This window comes from Erpetoichthys calabaricus, chromosome 9 (assembly GCF_900747795.2).
Source record: "Erpetoichthys calabaricus chromosome 9, fErpCal1.3, whole genome shotgun sequence".
Lineage (NCBI taxonomy): Eukaryota > Metazoa > Chordata > Cladistia > Polypteriformes > Polypteridae > Erpetoichthys > Erpetoichthys calabaricus.
In genome coordinates this window covers 143627470-143647163 of record NC_041402.2, presented here as the reverse complement: position 1 = coordinate 143647163, position 19694 = coordinate 143627470, and the positions used below count along the sequence as shown (strand labels likewise).

At 35.2% G+C, this 19694-nt stretch overlaps 1 protein-coding gene across 2 annotated transcripts in view; it reads left to right on the top strand.

Moving 5' to 3' along the window:
• Positions 1-446: 446 nt before the first annotated feature.
• The window catches only part of stk36 (serine/threonine kinase 36 (fused homolog, Drosophila)), a 53622-nt gene continuing 34374 nt past the window's right edge, over positions 447-19694 (top strand). For both annotated transcript variants that reach the window (XM_028810288.2, XM_028810286.2), the window contains exons 1-11: positions 447-559; positions 1047-1157; positions 2040-2180; positions 3393-3470; positions 6157-6287; positions 10961-11210; positions 14794-14887; positions 15002-15162; positions 15491-15624; positions 15871-15994; positions 18121-18249. In XM_028810288.2, coding sequence (XP_028666121.1) covers positions 1074-1157; positions 2040-2180; positions 3393-3470; positions 6157-6287; positions 10961-11210; positions 14794-14887; positions 15002-15162; positions 15491-15624; positions 15871-15994; positions 18121-18249 — 1326 coding nt within the window. In that variant the 5' untranslated portion in view covers positions 447-559; positions 1047-1073. The remainder of the gene's footprint in view (positions 560-1046; positions 1158-2039; positions 2181-3392; positions 3471-6156; positions 6288-10960; positions 11211-14793; positions 14888-15001; positions 15163-15490; positions 15625-15870; positions 15995-18120; positions 18250-19694) is intronic.

Here is a 19694-nt window from a genome sequence, read left to right as displayed (position 1 = left end):
TCTTCGTGGTTTGAAACCTGTTTATTTTAAATATCAAACTTAATACTTAAATATAAAATACGTCCAAACAGGGCGAGCATAATAGAGAGAGTAAATGGAATGGCAGAAGAATAGGAACATTATGACATTCTAACTATGATATCAGAGGAAACACGCGAACTAAAGATGATTGACTGGTTTTAGAAAACAAACATGTGCAGACTGTTAAAATAGTTTGTTGTCTATACGTCGTCAAGAAGCAGGACGGTTGCTAAGAGACGGGGTCCTCATGCGTTTCGGATATTTTGGACACCTTTGAAATGCCTGGATAATTGAAAAGGTTAAAGAAATAATCTTTACTCATTATTTCAATAAAATCAATTTTTTGTAGTGATTTTCAATTAACTTATTAAGCATAAAAATATCGATATAGTGTTTTGATCTGGTACAAAGTGGACACTGTTCATTTCGAATGGGCATTTACTCTGTGTACAGCACCGATTGTTTTTTTGCATAGAACACATCGCGAACTTTTTTTTTTTTGTAATTACCGGCTTTCGGTCTAATGCAGAAAAAGTAGGTAAGTCAGATTACGTATATGACGTTTGCACTGACATATTTTAAGATTTGCATCTGATTATTGAACGTTTATATTTGGCGGTTGTTGTTAGTCGAACAGCGTTGTTTACTTAACTATTATTATGGCAGAGTTGCTACGAGCATCACTTATTCCTGGAGAAGGCTACCTCATGAAATTAAACACAAAACTTTATGAATGCGACTGCGCTCTAATACAGAGACTGAGAGATACGTCCTTAGAACGTATGGAGACTGCATTCAGTATCTTGATTAAACGAACAATTGGCACTATAAAGAGTTACTAATTGTGTTTTTTCTCTATTTCTTTTTTTGATTAGTTTTAACAAAAAACTAAATCTGAACTATAATATCATAGATGCCCTGTAGCAAAATCCTTATTATAAAAAAATGTATTTAATTCTTGGCGCATTCAAAACTGAGTATAATAAGTAACCAGGTACTAGAATCTTGTGATTTCATATTCCTAGAACGAAGTATTTCCATTTACAAAAAAGATGGAAAAGTACCACGTATTGGAAGTGATCGGGGAAGGGTCTTTCGGGAGAGTGTATAAAGGCCGCAAGAAGTACAGTGGCCAGGTAAGGACTCTTAAAATGTAATGTGTACCTACTGTCATTATACTTGCCTTTTGCCACATTGCAGTAATGTTTTCTTAGATGAGTGATTAGTCGTATCCTTTCATTTTGTGTTGCATCATAACATACTTCTTGTTACATCTATACAAAATGTCCTCATCCTTGTCTCAAGTGTCATGAGACGACGCAGAAAGCGAAGGCATTCACTTGTACCTGTAGCAGTATGACCATGATGTTGTTGAGCACATTAGCTCCGTTAGTGTTGACCAGCCTGTGATCATTTAAAGTATGCAAACAGATGTTTTCACGGTTGCTTTGATGATGGAGTAACAGTGATTTTTGTTTTCCTTTTTTTCCTAGTTGTGTGATCTGTTTAGGTTTGTTTCCTCCTAGACTTTAAACATACTGTATGATTTTTGGTTAATTGGGGTATCTCGAAATTGTCCCAGAATGAATGTGTCCTTCAGTGGGCTGGTCTCCCATTTAGAAATTAACTCCTACCTTGCACCAGGTGCTGCAGTGATAGGATTTGACTGCATACAACTCTTTACTAGAAGTTGAAAGCAGGATGGACAGGATCATCTTAACAGCATCATAGGCTCCTGGGCAAAATAGTTCATCGGGCCACTGTTTTGATAGCAAAACAGAAACATACATAAGCATCAGAAACATTGTGGGCCCCTGGCCATTTCCCATTGTGTCCATATGTTAAGATGGTACCGGATGGTATGTTGCATTTTTCTCTTTGAAGAAAACACCTATGATTAGCAAAAACTGCAATCATGATTTTTTTTCCTGAATATAAAAATATATAGAAAATATCTAAACTAAGACAAACCGCTTTTAGTGGAATACTTTGTCAGTTTTTAATTTTTCTTCTTTAAGGTGGTCGCATTAAAGTTCATTCCCAAAGTGGGACGCTCAGAGAAAGACTTACTAAGCTTAAAAAGAGAAATTGAAATAATGAGAGGCCTTAAGCATCCTAATATTGTACTGTTACTGGACAGCTTTGAGACAGAGAGAGAGGTAAGCAAAATCACATGTTGATTTTTATTACTTTTTAAAGTGCTTTTGAATAGTGTTTAATGTTGTTATAGCTTAGTTAGTTCTTAAAAGTATATGTGTGTGTATATATATATATATATATATAATATATATATATATATATATATATATATATGGATGGAAGCGAAGGTCTGTGATACAGTTTGCATATTTCTAGCTGGAGATCCACAAAGGGAGAAAATGAATCATGTATCATAAAGTAGTGTTTATTCCTGAGCTTACAGCTCCTGCCAGGAGCCAACATCAGAGGATAATGATTAGACATACAAAGAATCAACGGCAACATATATCAAAATAAGGCGGCTGGTAGGTGAGTGTGGGGGGGGGGCTGGGGGGGGGGGGATGGTATTGGTCGAAAAGTTTTATTTATTATGAGGATTTTCTTCTTAAGTTTGCATATGCTGGGTTTATGTCCAAATGTCTGTTAATGGCGTTTTCGTTTGATAGCCAAGATTCAGCCAGCTCTTTGGTACTTTTAGTACTGGCGTTAAATCTTACTTGTACATTGTCCCAGTTAAACGTGTGTCCGGTTGATTTTGTATGCGTATACATAGGAAAAACATCAAAAAGAATTGCAACACGTATACAGGAGCATTGCAATGCTGTCAGAAAAAAGGACTCGCAATCACTGATTTATACGCATCAATGCAAACTTAAGAAGAACATCCTCATAATAAATAAAAGTTTACGACCAATACCCCCTCCTAATCCCACCTCATTACCCCCCCCCCCCCCCCACCTTATTTTGCTATATATTGCCTTTGATTTTTGTATGTCTAATCATTATCCTCTGATGATGGCTCCTGGCAGGCACTGAAAGCTCAGGAATAAAAACTACTTTATGATAAGTGATTCATTTTCTTCCTTTGTGGATCTCCAGCTACATATATGTATTATTTGACATTATTTGTGTATTGTTTTTATGTAGTCTTTGAAAGTGTGGGTTTTCTCTTGGTGCTGTGGCAGCCACTCCTGTCGTAAACACATATTGGTTAAGATCAACTCTAAACTGACCCGGGGGAATTCGTATTGATTATTTAGAGACCTGTGAATATGTGGTGAAGCAGTGTATTCCTATTATACAAAAATTGGTTTGGAAGAGATAAAAGAATGACTGAATAACATCATGTTCTTGCGTATCAAATGCTGAAAAGACAGTTGTTTTTCATATAGGTTGTTGTGGTAACGGAGTATGCAGAAGGGGAACTATTTCAAATTCTGGAGGATGACGGACGTTTGCCAGAAAGTCAAGTAAGTTGTATGTTGCAAATTTTCATTTCCGAGTCTTGTCAAAAGAAAAAAAAATGCAAACAATCCATTTTGTTTTATCCTACAACAATGAGAACATCGACTCAAAATCAGTTTTGATTTATTGACTTTAATCATTGATTTTTTTTATTAACACACTCATTTACTTGTACTTTTCTGTGCACAATCTAAGCATTAACCTAAGGAATTTGGTAGTGACCTATTGTACATGCTGTGTCATATGTAATTGAGCCTACGTGCTTAGCTTAGCAAAACTGTCCTCCAGTTTTTCAAAACTAATTAGCTTCTAATGCATTCACTTTTCTGCAGCTGGGTAACATAAGAAACAATCATTTTCTTTCTCAATTAGCATTAGCTGTTCTGTCGTGTTTTCAGTATTACAGTATCGATTTTATTTAAACATTCTGATTTTAATATAGTTAACTCATATGGGATTGATGTCCACACTGCCATTTCTGGTTATCTATATGTTGATCAATTATTTTAACCTAAAATGTTGTGATATGTGGTTTGTGAAAAATGTTGTTTTGCACTGCATTTGTAAATACATATTTTTTTGTATAAATGTAATTGCATTTTAAATGTAAACTTTTTTCCCATTAGGCATGTATTATTGTGGCAGTATTTTCATTATCCCTTGGTTTGAGCCAGCTGATGCATAGCCATTTCATTTTTGGTGTAGCAGATTTGGTATTTTTTTCCCCCCCTTGTATTGTCTAATAGCTAAATGAACTTGACCACAAAGCTACAAATTCAGTCACATTTCCACCTCAATTAACTTGTCTTTGCTGTAAGAGTACTATATGCATTTAAGCAATTTTAGTTTAGCTCTGTGCTTTTGTTGTCCATTGGGATGCTGGTCACTGTGAAAAGGTGCTATATAAAATGAAGGATTTTTTTTCTTCTAGAGTCTTTAAAAGTTTACTTTATTAGGTTGTTTTAATTTTCAAATTCATAAACTATTTAGAGCTAATGATACACTATTAAAATTCAAGATATCAGCTTCTTGTACCTCAGGCATCCTTTTTATTCTCAACAAAAACTACTGCATTAATCTAAAAAAATTAATTCCTGGAATGTTTCTTTTGTCAAATGTTTTCTTTGGGCTGTGCTGTTGCCGATTATTTACTGGAAAGTGAAGACTACAGACAAAAAAAAAAAAAAAACCCTATAGAACTCACAGTGTATATAAGTTAAGAGCAGATGTATATGCTAGACAGCTGACATTCATCAAACAGAACCCTACTTGCTCAATTATGTTGTTGAGGCAGCATGTTATGTTTAATTATTTCACTTAAGATTCTTTGATTTTGAAAGCACTCTGTGTCTGTGTGATTCATTGAAATCTGTACAGCTGAATAAGTTAAAGTAAAGTAAGAGTAGTCAAGATGGTGCCCTTATTAAAAAATAAAATAAGGGAGGGGTTCTTGCGGTGAGAATATAAAGAAAAAAAAAAGTAAATGCCCTATTGCCATTCTGGGACAGGTGTCACTTACAGTACATCCTTTGCCTTCCTAAAAAAATATACTAAAAGCATTCCCTTCCTTACTTCCCATCTTCCTCTCCCTTTTTCTCTGTAGAACAATATAGCCTCACATTTCCCTACCTCTCGAGTCTTCACCAAATATTGCCTCCCAAAAAGAGGCCTAACAAGTATTTGGCCAGTAGGTGGCTTTTAACTCTGACCAAGACTCTCTTCTGGAGTCAGGGCTAGAACTAGAACCTGCCATCCCTTTTCTTCTGAGACTTTGCTTTTTAAGTACACAGTTATCAATGTACTTATTAACTAGAGCGACTCAATCTCTTTTTACAAAATCCAGTGCAGTTTGTTGCCCTCCAGCAATTAAGAGGGTCAGTATTGGCCCTCGGTCCTTCCAGAGTTTATTATAAAATGAGTGGCCTTGTCATGTGCTGCTGCCTTTTCACCAGTGAGTCTTAGTGTCTTCACAGTCTTCCTTGGTCTCACTGTTTCTTCTTAAAGTGCTGCATTACTTGCCCTCTACTATAACCTTCCTGTGGGAAAACTGCATACTTCTCAGGTTACATCTTTCTCCATTGTCCTCTTGACACTTCTCTGCCTGTTGAACTTCTGTGTCAACTAGCAGAATTGTTACTCAAAATAAGGCCAAACTAATTTTGCTGTTATTCAAGAAAAGTTATTTTTATTGTATATATTAGTGTACAGTAGATTCAGAGAATATGCTGTTACATTTTACTGGATTACTAAATTTTGCTGAGCTTTATCTGCTGTGTCTGCCTAATAAGTATTTGTTATAGAATTAGACATGTGTACTATATTTAACCATACTTTACAGTTATTTGGTTACATTTTAGATTACATATCAAAGTCAAAGTGAACTTTATTGTCATCTCAACCATATACAAGTATACAGAAGCTCAGGGTCCACAATGTAACAATGTGAAGTGTAAAAAATAAATTAAAAATAGATTTTAAATTTAAATTCAAATTTTGTAATGTATGGTTTGTATTGTATACCTGGGGTATAATATAAACCCGGGGTGTCATGTATGTAATACATGGCTTTTTTTGTCGTATTTGTGAAGAAAGGGTCAACGCTCAAGCACTGTTTCTTATAGTTCTTTAGGTCAAGGTCTGATCTTTTTTTTGATAAAGATGACTTTTCAATAAATTTATTATGTTTTTTAGGTGTGTCAGATTGCATGCCAGCTGGTATCTGCTTTATATTATTTGCACTCTCATCGAATTCTTCACCGTGATATGAAACCTCAAAATATCCTCCTTGGCAAGAGTGGGGTAGTAAAGCTTTGTGACTTTGGGTATGTATTTCTCCATGATACTCACAAAAAGATATATTTTTGTTCTTAATATGTGGCCAGTTTATTAGATATTTTTACTCTCATTTATTCAAATATAGACTTTATGTCACTCTCAATATACACAATATAGCTTATCAGTTTCCTCCAAATTTTACATTATATGCATCGCTCAAATGCAATCCTTTTCGACTTCAAAAATATAATTTTACTTTGTAAAACTTTTAGTAACCTTTGGATATATTTCTCTCCATAGTCCTTGTATACTATGCAGTCACCAGCCACTTTATTAGGTACACCTTGCTAGTACTGGGTTGGACACCCTTTTGCCTTCAGAACTGTCTTAATTATTGGTGGCATAGATTCAACAAGGTGTTGGAAACATTCCTGAGGGATTTTAGTCCATATTGAAAATGATAGCTTCACATATTTGCTGCAGATTTGTCGGATGCACATCTATGATGTGAGTCACCCATTTCTTCACATCCCAAATGTGCTCTGTTGGATTGAGTTCTGGTGACTGCGGAGGCCATTTGAATACAGTGAACTCATTGTCATGTTCAAAAAACTAGTTTTGAAATGATTTGAGCTTTGTGACATGGCGCGTTATCCTGCTGGTGGTAGCCACCAGAAGATGTGCACACTGCAGTCATAAAGGGATGGATGTGGTCAGCAATAGTGTTGATCAGCAAATTTTGCCTAAGTGTTATTCACAGTGAAATTGCTGTGTTTGCATATACCCTTATTCGTAGAATTATTTACTGATAATTGATACTGATTTAGGAGATTTTTTTTTAATATATAAATGCCAGAACCCAGTAATGCTTTGTGAGGCCAATGTGACGTCTTCCAGAGCTGTAATGGCCAACATTGTTGGGTTGACACCCCGGGTATATATTGCAGTTCCACATCAATCTAAGAGAAGAAGGTGCATGCCTTGAACAAACTTTCTGGTTAATGATTCCTAGTATTTCATTTATCAGCTTGAAGTTATGGTTTTAGTATTTATAATGTATGGCCCATTTAAAACCATCTTCACAGTTACTCACAAATGCTGTTGATGGCTGGCAATTCAAAGAAGTCAGCTGCAACTAAAAAAGTAGGTGGGTCTACTCTATGCAGCAGTCTAGCCAAGCACTTTGGATACTTGCAATTGACACAATTAATATTTTAAAATCATAACTGTTTATTATCCTTATATTATTTCGCTTGTGTCCGCCTGTGCTCAATATTAACAACGATTGCCACAACTACTATATCCCTACACAACAATACTCTGCCGTGTCCCTGGCAGAGTTTTGGTCTTAGGCTTATCTTCAAGTCTTCAATTCTTCAATGTGACCAATTATTGACTGTGGTATTTGACTGTTTATTCGGTGCATTCTTTGTTACTGACCGAAAATACATTATAACACTACCATTTTACACCTCCTCTTTCCTTCACTTCAACGTAAGCCTCCCGCCTTTGTTACTCACCGAAACTGCATTATGACACTACCACTTTACACCTCCTTTTTCCTTCATTTCATCGTAAACTTCACGATAAAAAGAAAAGGCACATACAGCCTAGCTGCAACCAACAGAAACAGTCTCGCAGGCCTATATACTCACACCACCGCAAAGAAGCAGAAACATCTACATCATGCCAGACCAACCAGCACAGGCAAGATGCCTTAGAACAACAAAGACAATGTATGATAAATCACAGAGGGACATATCCAAAGATCAGCGGCAGCAAGTCTTGCACCTAGACAGTGAACAAGAAACAAACTACATACACACCTTTCTGAAGAGCAGCGGCAAACTTCCAGACAACAAGAAACATTACTATAATGGAAAAACTATAGGGATTCCATAACACACTGACAACTCAAAACAAGATATTCCCTTTATATTATGGCATAGACACTCCCCCGTTCATTTAGTAAATTGTATGATTATCGCCAAGTCACAACAACAAACGTTTAATAACATCAGAGTTTATTTGCCAGGCCCTTTTTTAATCCATGGCCAGTTGTAGACTACATTATCCTGAGTTAAATTGAAACCCGGGTTAAATGTACAGGTACTTGCGGGTTACACACAGGAATATTTTCGCTGACAATAATGTTTATGCAATAAATTGCGTATTCCAACAATTATAGACGTCGGCATAATACATTACGCTTCACACATATCGACTTACATGTGCCCTGCATTTCTCTTCTTATCCAATATGTTCTGTTAACCTGTTCGTGTTACACTTTGTATTGTAAATATTCATGCTGTTGTAAGTGACTATAACAACATCCTATACTAATAATGTGACTATTCTAATACTGAGTCCTCTCACAAATCACTACTTATTAAAATAATCTCCTTTCTTACTGTAATGTGTGATGTTCTTGTCTCCCTCATCATCATTTCATTAATGCTTCTATTGTTGTGAAATTTTCGCAAGCATGATTTTATAGTGAAACATTACAACTTCACAAGCAGAGATATCTTATTTTTTTATACTGTCCTGTATATGTTTCATTATTGTGGCTGAAAAGGTTCTTTTGTTCTTTGATACTTGTTCTTTGATATCACAGAGGCATGGAGGTGCAGTGGCGCACTGGTGTCACACAGCTCAGGTTACCTTTTTGGCCACAATAATATGTCCAATATAGTTGGCAGATGTTTCCTTAGCCCTCAGGGACACTTTAAAGAAGACTGCTCCATTATAATTCATTCAACTCTTGTTCAGTTAGTCCTTCCCCATTGACTTTAATGCATTTCACCAAGTTCAGCGAATATCATGAACATTTCCGTGATTTTGGGGTACAAACGGCCAAGCGAACTCGTCAGTATTTGCTCATACCTAGTCAGCAACGATATTCAGGTAGGCTCTGGCATTTAAACGATGCCCAATTGCTGCTAAGGGGCTTAAAGTGTGCTAAGAAAATATACTCCACACCATTACACCTATCTATCTATCTATCTATCTATCTATCTATCTATCTATCTATCTATCTATCTATCTATCTATCTATCTATCTATCTATCTATCTATCTATCTATCTATCTATCTATCTATCTATCTATCTATCTATCTATCTATCTATCTATCTATCTATCTATCTATCTATCTATCTATCTATCTATCTATCTATCTATTACACCACAACCAGCAGCCAAAACCATTGATACAAGACAGGATAGATCCATGCTTTCATGTTGTTGACGCCTAATTCTGACCTTACCTTCTGAACGTGGCAGCAGAAATTGAGATTCATCAGACCAGGCAACATTTCTCCAGTCTTCTCTTGTCCAGTTTTGGTGAGCATGTGCAAATTGTAGCCTCAGTTGCCTGTTCTTAGCTGACAGGAGTGGCACCCGGTGTGGTCTCCTGCTGCTATAGCCCATCTGCTTCAAGGTTCGATGTGTTGTGCGTTCAGAGATTCCCTTTTGCATACCTCAGTTGTATTGAGTGGTAATTTGAGTTACTGTTTCCTATCTATCAACTCAAACCAGTCTGGCCATTCTCCTCTGAGTATTAGTCAGACTTTTATTTTATTTTTTTTTTTACATCCTTTAACATTTATTTTGCACTTTCATTTTTCATTCTTCTGTTTATAAAATTGAAATAAAAACTACACAATTAAGCACTGGGCAGGCATCATTTGAACTACAATGCATGATCATTATCCTATTAAATTAGCAATTAATAGAAGTACAGAGAAAAAAATTATGGCAAAAAATTAACCGAGTACACTCTGTGTGACCTATTCTATTTAAGTGAAAGAAGAACTAATCTTGTCTGTTAGTGTTTTTCAAGTAGTAAATCTTATGTATCACAAATCCTCAGAAAAATTAAATACTGACCCCTATCATCTATCACAAGTGCACTGAATCAATCAATTAATTTTCTAAGCACTTATTTATTAGTTCATGGTCACACGATTCAGTGAATCTGTCCTGTATAATTTTAGTTATAGAGAAATAGTTTAATTTGTAACTGCTGAAACACCTCCCTGACCTTTCTAATCAAAGCTGTAGAATATGCATCTTACACTCTTACATTTCTGAGAGTGTCCTCAAGGTATTTTTTAATCTCCTTTAATTATGATTAAATTATTTGTCATCCATTTAAATTTTTGTTTTTATAATGATCAAAAGTATAAAAACATGCTGTTTCATTTTTGCTTTTTTTGTATATATGCTTTGTTTCCGAAGGATTTTGATAGCAGTTAGCTACAATGTCGTTACTGATTAATGCTTAAAATGAACATTAAAGGTTAAAATTTAAAAGTCCAAACAGTACTTTATTATAGTTTATATACAATGAAGGCAAAAGATGAAAATTAGCCAACATGTATGTGATTGTTCCACTTATTATTTGGTACAAAACATGTATTCTGTTTAGCCTTGGATTAATCATCTTTAATTTAGTACAGGTAGGAGTGGTAGGAGCTTAACTACAAAAACTTATTTATATAGCTACTAATTAAACCTTATATAATTACAGCATTAAACAATGGAGAATATTTCTCTTTCTTATTATATTAAATAGATAGATAGATAGATAGATACTTTATTAATCTATCTATCTATCTATCTATAATAGGTTGATAAACAAACTTTTTAAAAATAATTTACCCAAGGTTATTTTGTTTATACACACTGACAAGTATTTCTTTAATGTTTTTCTTTAGATTTGCACGTGCCATGAGTGTCTCCACTCTAGTGCTAACGTCTATCAAAGGCACACCACTATACATGTCTCCAGAACTTGTTGAAGAAAAGCCTTATGATCATACAGCAGATTTATGGTCTTTGGGTTGCATTTTGTATGAACTCCACACAGGGGTGCCTCCATTCTATACAAACTCCATCTTCCAGCTAGTAAGGTTGATCGTGAAGGATCCTGTGAAATGGCCTGATTCCATGAGCCCAGAGTGTACGGTATGAGATTTTAACACATTTGTAATGTTTTCCATTTTATTGAGAAGAACAATAAACATTTTTTGACATTTATTAAAGATGGGCAATAATTAGATATCAATGGTATAGCTGCCTAAAATACTTAATCGTGAATCCCAACTTATGTACTGTCTGTTTTATGTTCTCTCCATTTCTGCATGAGCTTTCTCTGTGGGTGTGGGTGTGCGTGTGTGTGTATATATATGTGTGTGTATATATATATATATATATATATATATATAAAGGGTACTTGGTTACATGGCATGTCCGTATTGTATGAATTGGCATTTATATGTGTGTGTATGAAAGTGTTCCATGATGGATCATCACCTCATCTGGCGTTAGTGTCTGTATCACACTTTATGCTATTGTGATGGGCTCCAGCTGCTGCAACTCTGAACTGGATAGAGTGAGTTAGATTGTGGATGGAAGGATGAATGGAAAATGGTTAAAATTATGTATATAGTATTGTAATTGTTATTGTTTAGGTCAGTGGTTCTCAACTTTTGGTATGTATGCAAAGAATTACTGTGTGCTACTTGAGAGATCACAACCAAAAAATAAGTAGGAAGCAGCAAGTAAAGAAAGGGGAAGAGAAAGAGAGATAAGTAACTGCAACTGAGACTGCTTGCCAAAAGAAGTGCTTCCAGATTGTGAGTTTCAGGTTGGGATTCCCACCTATTGCTTGGTCCCGCATGGTTTTAACTTCCATCCATCCATCCATTTTCCAACCCGCTGAATCCGAACACAGGGTCACGGGGGTCTGCTGGAGCCAATCCCAGCCAACACAGGGCACGAGGCAGGGAACCAATCCTGGGCAGGGTGCCAACCCACCGCAGGACTGGTTTTAACTTAATAAAGCTAAAGAATCCCACTATGCTTTCAAGACAAAAAAGCTTTCTTTTAAGCTTCCATAAAAAGCTATTATGGAATTAATTGTGAAATAAAATTAAAACTACACAATTCATGATTACATTGAGAGCATGATGTTGTGACCAAGCAAAGGCCAGGTGAGTGAGTTGACAGAGATTTTTTTGATTGTTAATACAGTGTTATTCACAGTTTTGATAAAAGAAATGGAAATACTCATTTATTATCAGTTTGTTATGAACATGGCCACAGTCATCCATCCATCCAACCATCCGTTTTCTGACTGGTGTGTATCCATTTCAGGGTCACTGGGAGTCAGGGGCCTATCCTGACTGCACTGAGCACAAGACAGGATACAATCATAGGTTGGGTGCCAACCTCGAACAATAATTATTAGCATGTTTCACAACTTTCACATTGGCCAAAAATTTGTCAATGTTTTGAAGTACAAGGCAAATCTCTCTTGTCATATGACACTTAATTTGTTAGCAGATGTGAATAATCTCAGAGACATGCAGTTAACTAGGCTACTGAAATTACATATTTAATTTCTGAAAATTAATCAATAAACATTAAATTTGTATTGGTCATTGGTTGTTTTTTAAACCAAAGTCTTCTTTATTAGTATAAAAAATTTGCCTAATACACATATGACACATATTTAAATAGTGTAGGAGTGAATGTGCTGCAGTCTCCAGTTATGAGTAGTTTCTGTACTTGGTCATCCAATTCAGTAAACTAATTCTACATTGATGCACAGGTATAAGTAATAGGAAAGAAAGTCTGATCACTTATGTGGGTAGCTTGAAAACAATAGAGCAAAGGCTGTTGTATACAGTAGAAATTGGTGCAGTGGTAGTGCTGCTGCTTTGCAGTAAGGTGACTGTAGAAGATTGTGGGTTCGCTTCCTGGTTCCTCCCTGTGTGGATAGCACTTTGAGTACTGAGAAAAGCGCTATATAAATGTATTGAATTATTATTATTATTATAAAATACTACTAAAATGAAAAGTTTGATTTAAAAAGTTGGCATTAAAAGTTTATTCCACCCAAAAATTATATATATAGATTTTTTAGTGATTGTCAAGAAATAATTTTAATCTCTCCTTCGTGCAGAGCGGAAAGAAAAAGGTATATGATATAACAGAACTCAATGGTGACCAATACTGTATACCGGTAAATGAAGTGAAAAATCTCCATGGAAAACAAAAAAGAATTCCTTATGTTACTCATGTCACATAATCCACACATCAGCTATCCAGGTGTATGTTCAAAATGTGGAAAACACATGCATTTTTGCTAAAATTTCTTCTGTACTTCTGAAATATATACTTCATAAAATGTCAGCAAACATCATAAACAACCTAAAATAAGTTTATCAAACATCATAAACAAACAAATTACCATAAAACTGTACTTTTGTTTTGAAAACAGGATTCTTGACCAATGAATTATTGGGAGAGTCAGATCTTCAATTCAAACGTGTAGTACATTAAAAAATCATTCGTTAAAAAATTGGTGTACTAAATAAAAACAAATAAGTATATAAATTGTTAAAACCCCCAAATATAATATTTTTGCGAGGATAACGAAATATCCCCTTTAGTCAGAGTCAGACTAGGATTAAAATTCAGGCCAGGAATTCTACACCGACCCAGCCCACACAATGCACAAAAAAAAAAATTAAAAAAGAAAAGAAAATGGTATATAAAAAGCAGCTTTCTTTATCCATGTTAATTATACCAATCGGCCACAACAATTAAACCACCTGCCTGTTATTGTGTATGACCCCTTCAAAACAGCTCTGATGCATCAGAGAATGTACTCCACAAGACCCGTGAAGGAGTCCTGTGTCTTAGAGACCTTAATTGTGAATCCGTTTTAATTCATCTAAGTTGCAAGGTGAGGCCAAGTCAATACCTTCAACTCTTTTGACATTGCTCAAATAATTGTTGAATAATTTTTTGCAGTGTGGCAGGGCACATTTTCCTGTTGAAAGAGGTTACCACCGTCAGGGAATACCATTGCCATAAAGGGGTATACATTGTATGGTCCACAGCAGTCTTTAAGTAATACCCACAAGAATACCAGGTTCCAAGGTTTCTCAACAAAACATTGCCTAGAGCATCACACTTCCTTTGCCATCTTGCCTTCTTCCCATAGTGCGTCCTGATATTAGTGTAATATCTGAAAGATGTGTAAGATCATAGTGACATCTGTTGGACTCACCACTCATGTCTGACACAGTCTTCATTGCTTCACTGAATATGTTTTAGTTATATATTCTGCGAGTGACATGGTAGCATGATAGTTAGCACTGCTGCTTCAGCGATGCAGCATTCTGTGTTCAAACCCATGCCTGTCTTTATGGTATTTGAACATTCTACCTCTGTTAGTGTGGGTTTTTCTCCCAAATCCTCAAAGGCACATGGGTTTGGTTAATTGACAATTCCAAATTGGCATCTGTGTAAGTGCAGGTGTATATATGAGTGGGTTGTATGATGAACCAGCATCATGTTCATGTTTTTCAGCTTTTCACCTAGTGCAGAATACCATCTCAAATTTGTTAATAAGCCCCATGTATTCTGCACAGAAATGTAATGTCAATGTGGAGGTAAGCTCTTAATGCAGTAACAAGCATTATTACAATGAAAAATATTTGATGAAGTTTTAATTTTAATTAGTTTTACTTCTCAGAACTTTTTAAAAGGATTGCTGACAAAGGATCCTCAGAAACGATTGTCTTGGCCACATCTGTTAGAACATCCTTTTGTTGCTCAAGGCGTCTTGAGTAAGTAGTTTTTTTTTTTCCCTTTATTTTTAAAAAACGATTTATTGGTTTGATATTTTCAAAGGTTTGACTTACAGTTTGCTTTTTATTGTTTGTTTGTTTGTTTCTTTAAAGTTCTTTCCCATGAAGAAATGGACAGTCCATTGACTGTATGCCCGAGTCCAGAAATCCAAGCACTTAAATTACAACAGGCTAAGGAAAAAACATCTCCACATACTGGAGAGGGTAGGATTATTCGCAAAGCACGAGAGCAAAGAGAAAAGCGGCTTAGAGAGGTAACAACTGTGCAACTCTCACTTTATATTTACAATGACTTTTGTATTTGTTGCATTTAAAAATGCATTGTTTTGAATATCACTGTGACTTGCCCTTTTACATACGCTTTCTCATCAGTAGATTAATTTAGCAAATAACTTTAAAAATTGTTTTGCTATTTGTATATTACATTTTAGACAAATATCTGTTAATACTGATTGGATGAAACTGTAGGATTTTTTTTCTTTTGTATAATGTTTTTATACTTGATTCTAATCAGACAGTAATCAAACCTGTAAAACATTTTGCTGAAATTATTTTCTGTTTTTATTCTGTTTTTGAAAATAGGATGCCCAGGCAAACATTCAAAAAGGCAAAAGTACTTGTAAAGAAAATTGTCATACGGATACAAGTAACCCCACAACCAAATCCATGCATGATTGTACAGATGGAGAAAAGACAGAGTCCACACCAGGTGCACAGTAAGAAGACTTAGTTAAATAATTTAATAAATAATATCCAGGATTGTGCTCATATTGTTGCCAATGAAATCATACATGAAGTCTTTACCAAAAAAAAAAATCAGAATTAATGAATAAATAATGTGGTACATGTTTGTGGTTATCAAGAATCAGTATTTTCTCATGTCATTATAGATGCTGTAATGGTATTCATAGCTGGTGAATTTTTTAACTTTTGTTTCTGATTTTATTTTTGTTTTTTTGCAGGATAGGCCAAATCAGCCATGATTATGCCAGAGAGTTCTCTGTACTCCAAGTAGAAGGTACCGAAGTTAGCAAGAAAGAAAAAACTTCCCAAAGCAACTTGGGATCTGTACAACTTGAAAATGGAGTAGGTTTTGATTATTTTCTCTTTTATTTTTTGTTGGTTTTTAATCTTTGGATGAAATGAATAGGCAGGATATATTAATATTTGCTAAAATAAATTTTGCCCTCTGTAATCTGTCCATTTAGCAAACTCAAATTTTTAGAGTTAATCGGAGCCAGATCCTATCCTCGCAGCATTAGTTTTAAGACAGGAGCCAGCCTTAGATGAGGTGTCATTCCGTTGTTCACTGTAAAGGGCCAATTTAAAGTCACCAGTCAATCCAACTTGCATGTTCTTGGAATACTGGAGAATAAACACAGTTTCCAAGGAGTATTTTCCAGGGAAATACTCGCAAGAACAGAGGGGATTTGGCTTGGTCAATATTCATACTGAATCTTACCCCTTTATTAAAATATGCAATTGCTTTTTATAATATAGTTTTTAAATCTAAACATTTTTATTTGAATAAAATCTGATTACTTGTAACAGTTTTATGATATCTGATGGGAAAGGAAGTTGATGGTATAAATTCAGAGATATTGACAACAATTTCATATATTAGATTTTATGTTAAACATTGATATAAATAATATACTGTAATTGTATCAGTTCAGAGTGGTATTTTGTTTAACCAGATTTTAAGACATTTCAAGAGTTTTTATTTAAAAATGTGTATTATTAGCAGGACAGATCTATTGGTTGATATCATGAAAATATGCAGTCACAGCTGTACATCTTTGGGTGTATTATGCAGGTATTAGAACTTAGATCAGTAAGACCCTGGTAAACAACATCAGATCCCTACCATATCACTGCAAGATGAAAATTACTTCATTCACCAGAGTTTAGTCTTTTTACCATTCAACTATTATGATTCGTACTTTATCAGTTTACATGTAACTCTTAACAAGCTACTGGTTAAAACATGCCAATGTGCAAGCACGAGTCCTTTACTATGAGTGCAGTTTCTTCTGAGGTCAAGAAAACATGGCACTTAGCTATGCTGTTCACACAGCACACCCTTGTCTGTGGTTTGACATTAGTCTGGCCTGCTTCAGTGGCCCAGGCTAAAGTTAGGTTTAACATTTAACTTATACGTTTTTATAAGTGTTATCACAGTTTTCGTTCACTTTCAGACTTTTTGTTGTCCTTAATTTATCATTTTGTGGACTTGTCTGCAAAGGTACCACATCATACTCATATAAGACTCTCTTAATGTAAAATATATTTAAATGTAGACATGTTCATTCTTTTCAAAAGTGAAATTTACTTTGATAAATAAAGAAGAAAAGTGTCTGAAGCATTTTATGAAAAATAAATTAATGCATTATGAACAGTGAAGTATTTTGACTTCTGTTTATCCATCTGCCCATCCATTTTCTGACCTATTTATTGACCCATTTTTTGACCATTTTCTGATACTGAGTCCCAGACAGTAAGAGCCAATTTTGGTAGATTTGAGTGCATAGCAGAAAACCCCTTTGATAGAATTCCAGTCCATAAGGTGCCACGTTCATACAAACTCATAATTACACACAAGGTCAATTTAGAATCACTATTAAATATAACACTTGTGTGGGTAAAAACTAGAGTATCTACAGAAAAACTCATGAAGCAGCATGTAAAGCATGCCAACTCATATACAAGTAATGTATAAAAGTGGTTGCATTTTTCTTTATTACATTCAGGCACTTGATAATGCATCGTGTTGAAAAGTGAAAAATCAGTAAATAAAAAAATAAATAAATAACTAGGTGGTGTCAGTGCAGAATGTTTAGATCAACTGAATATATTTTTATTTGCTCTAGTAAATATAAGAAGAAAATTGCAGTACGGTAAAGTGAAATCTCTTAATAAACAGTGCACTGAAACGTGGCATGACTATCAATATAGCATCACAGAATTATTGAAGGTGATGCAATTCACTGTAAAGATTATGTTTATATGTTACTTATGTAACTTAGAAAGGTTCAGAAGCCTGAAACCTTATTTTGTTTCTTGATTTCTTCTGTGATTAATGAAATATGTTAAAAAATAGTACTGTGCTGTGAAAAAACACTATATTTATGTGCTTTTCTGTTATCCTATAGTGTAGATTGTGTATTTAATCTTCATTTAAGTTACACTTTCCTGCTTTCATTTAACCAAAGGAAACAGATGGTGAAGAAGAGTGGCACCAGATGATGGAGATGCTGAAGACTGATCATCATCATAAACTAATTTCAAATCCAGAATTTATATCCAGGCTAAAGGGAAAACTGCATGGTGCCAGAATTCAGGTAATTATATTATAACTTCCTTAAATTTTCCAAATTTAGTTTAATGCTTAGGCCAAAACCCTTCTTAAAAGTCAAAGTTTTACTGAATAAAGCAAACTGACCAGTCCTATCTTGGGAATTATACAATATGCTGCTGCCTGCTAATTGTCACTCTTTATTCAATTGTCTTCATGCTCTTTTTAAGACCAATATACAGTAACACATAGTGGTGGTGAGAACATAAAGTAACTCGACACCATAGCTGTCACTATTAAATTAAAAAACATCTAATAAATAATTTAGTAATATAGTTAGTGTAAAAATAAATAACATGTTTGGAATTAATATATGTTCTCAAAATGTGCGGTAATGTGTCATTCCGGGAAAACAAAAGTTGCATACAATTAGATGAGCAACATATTGACCACAGGACCTTATCTTGTTGCTTTTAACACTACTTGTTTTCCCAGTAAAACATTTTACGCTAATGTTAGCTCATATTAGTATCAGGGATTTACATTCAAGGTTTAAAGGCAGCATCAGCCAATGTAATTTTAGGACAGTCTCCTAATAGATCTTAAGAAAAGTAATCAATAATATGAGCACCTTTTGAAATGCTATAGATAGTACTATACATATGAGTTTCCATTTTATTCTTTGTGACCAGCATGCCATTTAACACACACACACACACACACACACACACACACACACACACACACACACATATATCTATACTAATAAAAGGCAAAGCCCTCACTGACTCACTGACTGACTGACTCATCACTAATTCTCCAACTTCCCGGGTAGGTAGAAGGCTGAAATTTGGCAGGCTCATTCCTTACAGCTTACTTACAAAAGTTAGGCAGGTTTCATTTCGAAATTCAAAGTGTAACAGTCATAACTGGAACCTATTTTTTGTCCATATACTGTAATGGACGGGGGCGGAGTCGCATATCGCGTCATCACGCCTCCTACGTAATCACGTGAAACACCTATCGCAGAAGTTAGTTCTAGACCCATCAGTGATAGGTCAAAATCCGCGATATAGAAAGACCATATAAATAAACATTTTTATAGTTTAAGCCTTAAAATACCCATCCCACACGCTTTAAACACATGTAAACTTATAAAACACACTTTGTTAACACATATGATATGTGGATGTCGGACTAAGGATATGAGTAACATCTCTCTATTATAAAACATTTTAAGTTCATGCAAGACAAGGCAGTGAGACAGGAAAACAGCTGCTGTACAGGCTTATTGACACGCAGAGCGACAAGCAGCACAAAGTCCAGTTCTCCTTAGCGTGCATTCAGCAAGTACGCTTACCCCCCCCCCCCCCCCCCCCCCCCTTTACAACGCGAAGTGGCAGGAGCGTACCGCGCCTCGGAGAGGGGGGTTTCAGCGAACGTGCGTTCAGCCCTCACACACCCCCACACACACACTCCTCCTCCTCCTTC